Source organism: Manacus vitellinus, unplaced genomic scaffold (assembly GCF_001715985.3).
Source record: "Manacus vitellinus isolate BGI_N305 unplaced genomic scaffold, ASM171598v3 scaffold_61_pilon, whole genome shotgun sequence".
Classification (NCBI taxonomy): domain Eukaryota; kingdom Metazoa; phylum Chordata; class Aves; order Passeriformes; family Pipridae; genus Manacus; species Manacus vitellinus.
The window spans coordinates 3,486,604-3,492,151 of NW_021940696.1; the positions used below are offsets into that span (position 1 = coordinate 3,486,604).

General features: G+C 58.7%; 1 protein-coding gene and 1 long non-coding RNA gene across 2 annotated transcripts in view; both read right to left on the reverse strand.

Annotated features, from left to right (window-relative positions):
* Positions 1-2,607, reverse strand: part of LOC103765061 (dysferlin) — a 63,491-nt gene extending 60,884 nt beyond the window's left edge. Inside the window, exon 1 of the mRNA XM_029963727.1 lies at positions 2,590-2,607. Within this exon, the coding sequence (XP_029819587.1) occupies positions 2,590-2,607 (18 nt within the window). The remainder of the gene's footprint in view (positions 1-2,589) is intronic.
* Positions 2,608-2,753: 146 nt separating this feature from the next.
* LOC115307852 lies at positions 2,754-4,764 on the reverse strand. The gene is made up of 3 exons (XR_003916226.1): positions 4,701-4,764; positions 3,741-3,770; positions 2,754-2,780 (listed from the first exon to the last, which is right to left on the reverse strand). It is a non-coding gene; the product is annotated as an uncharacterized LOC115307852 (long non-coding RNA).
* Between the last annotated feature and the right edge of the window lie 784 nt (positions 4,765-5,548).

A 5,548-nucleotide genomic window follows, 5' to 3' on the forward strand; every position in this document is an offset into this window, starting at 1 on the left:
CAGGATCACGGTGGGACGGTCCCAGAGGGATGAGGAGAGGGGAGGAAGCGGCAGCAGCAGGGTCAGAGTTGGGCAGAGTGAGATGCTGGGAGCAATTCCCAAAAAGTAGTGATTTAGTGGGAGCAGCACCACGGGATGGGGGGCTGGCATCGCCCCCGGGGGTGGGAAGGGGCTGCTGTTCCTACAAACCACATCAACCACAGGGCTCAGGGAAAGCCAGCCCTGCACGGTGCCCAGGGAGGGAGAGCTCCAGAGGGTGATCCCAAATCTGGGAAGCACACGAGGGATCCAGAATTTGCCTTCTGAGAGGAGCAAAGCAGGAGCCAGAATTCCCTGGACACTCGTGTTCCTCTGGAACCTGCATCTCCCAGTCCAGAGCCACCAAAAAAAGCAGGAATGAAAGGAAAACCTCGGAAAGTGCCACCCCTTGAACAAGGGCAGTTGGGAGCAATTTGGGAACCTGGAATTCTTTCCAGGCTGGAATATCACCGCATTAAATCCAGTGTGATTCTGTTCCAGCCCCAGGAGTGGGGCAGGTTTCCATCTGGGCACAAAGAAATGCTCCCCAAAGGGATTCTCCCTGTGGAATGTAGAGAATCGTGGAATCACGGAATGGTTTGGGTTGGAAAGGAACCTTAAGGATCATCCAGTTCCAAGCCCTTGCCACGGAGCTTTAATTCCCATTGGGAATTGCTGACTCAAGCTGGAGATTTTGGGTAATTCCATTCTGGGGCAGATGTCCGGGTTTCCCACCTGGAGAAGTCCCCCATCCCATGATCCATGTGCTCACAGGGGGGATTAGTGCCGGCAGGGAATGGGGAGGTTATCCAGGAGGTGAGTCCCAAGGAGGAGGGAGAGCATCCCCAGCAGCCCCTGGGAACCCCCTGCTTCCCAAAATCCTTCCTCTGAGGCTGCTCACCCCCAGAATCACGGAATGGTTTGGGTTGGAAGGGATCTTAGTGATCAGTCCTTCGGGGAATCCATGTGGGATGAAGGGAAAGCTCGGGGGAAGAGCTCCTGCCTCTCCCTGCACCCTCTCCAGGTTGAGCTTTGGAGGCCCCAGGGGACACTTGGCTTCCAACCCTGCACCATCTCCAGCTCTTCCTGAGTCCTTCTCGCTCCCTGCTGCTCTCCTGGGCCTTTTCCAGTGGCTCTCCCGGCCCTCAGCGATTCCAGGAGGATCAGATGTCCCAGCAGACGGACAGCAGGGAGCAGGGAGTGCCGGGGAGGAGGCAGGAGCAGGCAGGGATCAGGGAACAAGCAATTCCCAGGCACAGCTCTCACCCACAGCGGGTCAGAGGGGGGACACAGCCAGGAAAACACCTGCTGGCAGTGGGATGGCTTGGACAAGGACAAATCCAAGGGAATGCAGGTGGGATGGAGCTCTGGAGCTCGGCTGATCCCACCTTGGCGATGAGCCAGGGCTGGAAGAGCGGTGGGTGAAGCCAACACTGAGCCGGGGCTGGGAGCGTCTCCCAGTTGGAATGGCAGCTCCAAGAAGGGCTTAAATCCCACAGTTTGGAGGGGATTTGGCCCCAAAAGGCCGTTCCCAAGCAGAGATGGAGCAGGAGGATGGTCCCAGCCTGGTCCTCCAGGAGCTGGATTCTCCCCAGGGCGCTGGAGACTCGGGCTGGCCCCAAACTTTGGGGTGAGGCTCAGGGGGAGGGGAGGGGTGGGGGTCCCACGGGGCAGGAGAGCCAGGCCAGGCCCCTCTGGAGGAGCTGCTCTCCCCGAGAGTCTCTGCTGGGATTTTGCTTGGATTTCTGGGAAAAGGAAGGGGGTGGAGGGGAGCAAAATACCCATTGGAGGAGCCCCTCGGAGAACAAGGCCGGGAGGCAGAGCTGTGGAATTCCCCATCCAGGGATGGGAAAAAGGGAGGAGAAAGAGCAGAGAGATGATTATGGTCACACCAACTCATGGGAGCACAGGGGTGGGCCCTGCTCCCTCGGGAAAGGCAGCTGGGAAAGTGTGCTCATCCCATCCAGTCCAACCTTCCACGGGAATGTGGCCAGGCTCTCTGCAGGCCTCAGGTCCTTCCCTAGCTCATCTCCCAGATTTTGGGGTCACCTGGCTCCAGGGGCCACCCCAACACTCCAGCAGACCCCTGCCTGGAGTTTTCCAGGATAGAATTTCCCTCATAGTGATCTGCTCCGAAGGAACCACGAGGTCTGGGGAGAGACCTGGACAGGTTGGGATCCTGGTCTTGGAATCACAGAATCATGGAATAGTTTGGGTTAGACTCAAAAGTCATCCAGTCCAAACCTCCTGGGATGAGCAGGGACACCTCCCACCATCCCAGTTTGCTCCAGGCCCCATCCAACCTAACCCTGAACTTTTCCAGGGATGGGGCAGCCACCACCTCCCTGATGAGATTATTTCCTTCAGAACCACTGGAACAGTCCAGGAAATCCTCAATTCCTGGCCAATCCCCCAGGAAAAGGTGGCAACTGGGACTCCAGTTGAGGTGCAGCCGAGGGCCAGCCCAGCATTCCAGCTTTTCCATGCGTGCTCTGGGAAGGGGGAACTCCTCACACACACACACACATCCCAGGGAGCTGGGATGGATCCCAACATGCTTCCCAATCCCACCTTGACTTTCCCTGCCATGGCTCAAGCACAGAGTCCACCCACCCCGTCCTGCTGGTGGTCATTCCTGTCCCCAAAACCCGGATGCTCCTGGAAAAAGGGGCTCCCCCAGGGAGGCAAATCTGCCCCAGCCCGAGATGAAAAGCAAGGGATCCCTAAAGACTCACCTCGTCCAGGCTGGAGGACAAATCACTCTGGAAAAGAGGAGGAGAGGACAGAATTAGAGGAATTCTCATCCATCAGCCCATCCAGAGGTTTGGAATTGCAGTTGAAGCTGAATAGAATCCAGGAATGGTTTGGGCTGGGAGGGACCTGAAAGCTCATCCAGTTCCACCCAGGGACACCTTCCACCAGCCCAGGTTGCACCAACCTGGCCTTGGACACTCCCAGGGATCCAGGGGCAGCCACAGCTTCTCTGGGAATTCCATCCCAGCCCCTCCCCACCCTCCCACGGAAGAATTTCTTCCCAACATCCCACTCAAATCTCCCTCTTTCCAGTCTAAACCCATTCCCTGTGTCCTGTCCCTCCCTGCCTTGTCCCCAGTCCCTCTCCAGCTCTCCTGGAGCCCCTTCAGGCCCTGCCAGGGGCTCTCAGCTCTCCCTGGAGCCTTCTCTTCTCCAGGGGAACCCCCCCAGCTCTCCCAGCCTGGCTCCAGCCCTTGGAGCATCTCCGGGGTCTCCTCTGGACCTTGGAATGGGACACATTTCCCCCCCTCTAACAGGCCATAAATGAGCTTTCCCACTTTTTCCAGCTCTTTTTACCAGCTGAAGGACACCTGGAATCTCTGCAAGGAGACTCCTTCATCCTAAAATAATTCCTGAGGACGGGACGGACAAACTGCCCGTGGAAGTTCCAAGAGGTTCATGCAGAGCTCAGGTGGAGCAGGGGATGGAGCAGGGGATGGAGCAGGGCCAGGGATGGAGCAGGGGATGGAGTAGGGGATGGAGCAGAGGATAGAGCAGAGGATAGAGCAGAGGATGGAGCAGGGCCAGGGATGGAGCAGGGGATGGAGCAGGAGATGGAGCAGGGGATGGAACAGGGGATGGAGCAGGGCCAGGGATGGAGCAGGGATGGAGCAGGGGATGAGCACGGGGATGGAGCAGGGGATGGAGCAGAGCCAGGGCTGGAGTTGCAGGGAAGAGTCAGGAATTACCTCGAAGCCGGGGATGTGATGGACAGCCGGCTGTGGAGAGAGAACACAATTCCCACTGCGATTCCTGCTGCCACCTCAGCCTTCCCCAGCAGGGAACATCAGCCCCACCTTGCCCACCTCCGTGCCCAGCTCCAAACACCCTTGGCACGAGGATTCCAGGGAAACCAGGGCCCTCCCTTATCCAGGAGGCACCGGCAGAACCTCAAACCCACCTGGGTGATTTGTGGATCCCACAGGCCCTTCCCAAGGATTCCCCTCAGGGGGTGAGGGGGAAGCAGAGGGCCCTGCAGGGGAGTTGGTGCCTTGTCCTGTCTCCAGGGGCTGTGCTGGGACCTCCAGGCAGGAGGGAACTGCGGGATCCCCATTCCCAGGGACACCTGGGCTGGGGTGGGATGGGATGGGATTGATGGGATGGGATGGGATGGGATTGATGGGATGGGATGGGATGGGGTGGAATGGGGTGGGATGGGGTGGGATGGGGGATGGAGCTCCCAGCCCATCCATGTTCCCTGGCACAGGGGCACCCCTGGCATGTGCAGCAGCCACTGGAAAGGGCAGTGTGGCTTCAAGCTCTCCTAAACCCCCTCCAGAAATCAATTCCAAGCAAAGGGCAGCATTCCTTATGGATCTCTGCAGTCCCAGCTCCCCACAGCTCCCCCTGAGCCCTCCAGGGGTTGTCTTAGGAGAGAAGGAGCCATCCAGCCCTTCCCACCTGCACTGACACCTGGAATTCTGCAGGTTTCCATCAGGCCAGCCCTAAACCACCTCCTCCTCCAGCTGGAGAGGCTCAGCCCGTGGATTTATTCCTCAAAAAGGGCCAAATCCACGAGGCTCTTCCCGAGCCTGAGCCCGGGGGGACACAACCCGGCACCCGGCAAAGGTCGGATCCGGCGGGCAGGGAGACTCCAGGGGGAGAAACCAGCGCTCCAGGAGGGCAGGAGGGATGGGTGGGGGTCTCACCTTCTCCCTCTGGATGAGCTCGAAGGCCGCCAGCAGCTCCCCCACGTTCCTGCTGCCCTTGGTGACGGGGTGCCAGGCCAGGCGGGGCGAGCGCTCCAGGCTGGGCCGGCAGATGCAGCGGCCCATGAACTCGTCTGCTCCCTGCAGGGGGAAACAAGGGCTCTGGGAGCCTCCTTCCCAACCCTCTTCCCGCTGGGATCCGCCCCCACGCACCCCCCAACTCAGCCAAAATCCCACCGCTCAAAAACCGGGATCACGGGATGGAGCGTTACGGGACCAGCTGAGAACGTTCAGGGGGTTCCATGCCCAGACCCTCCCTGGAATTCCTAGGGCTGGAAATGCGTCTGGGCTCAAACAGGAGGTGAAATTCCCACTCCACGATTCCCAGAGCAGGAGCCCTGAGCACTCGGGATCAGCAGCTCCCAAAAATCCCATTCCCTGCTCTGCAACGGGATCTTCCATTGAAGAAACATTCCCTACTTCCTGCACTGCTTCAAATCCCATCCCAAACTTTTTCCACAGGGAAACGTGGTCCAGTTGGCCACTCTGGATGATGGAGATGCAGCTTCCTGCCCCTTTTCCCAGTGGAATCCATCCACACACCCCCACAGCTCAGCCAAAATCCCACCACTCAAAAACTGGGATCACGGGATGAACCAGGTCAGAAAATGAAGTGGTTTTGATGCCCAGATTGTTTCCAGATCCTCCCTGGAATTCCTAGGGCAGGAAATGCCCTTTTTTAGGCATCTGGGCTCAAACAGGAGGTGAAATTCCCACTCCATGATTCCCAGAGCAGGAGCCCTGAGCACTCGGGATCAGCAGCTCCTAAAAATCCCGTTCCTGTTCCC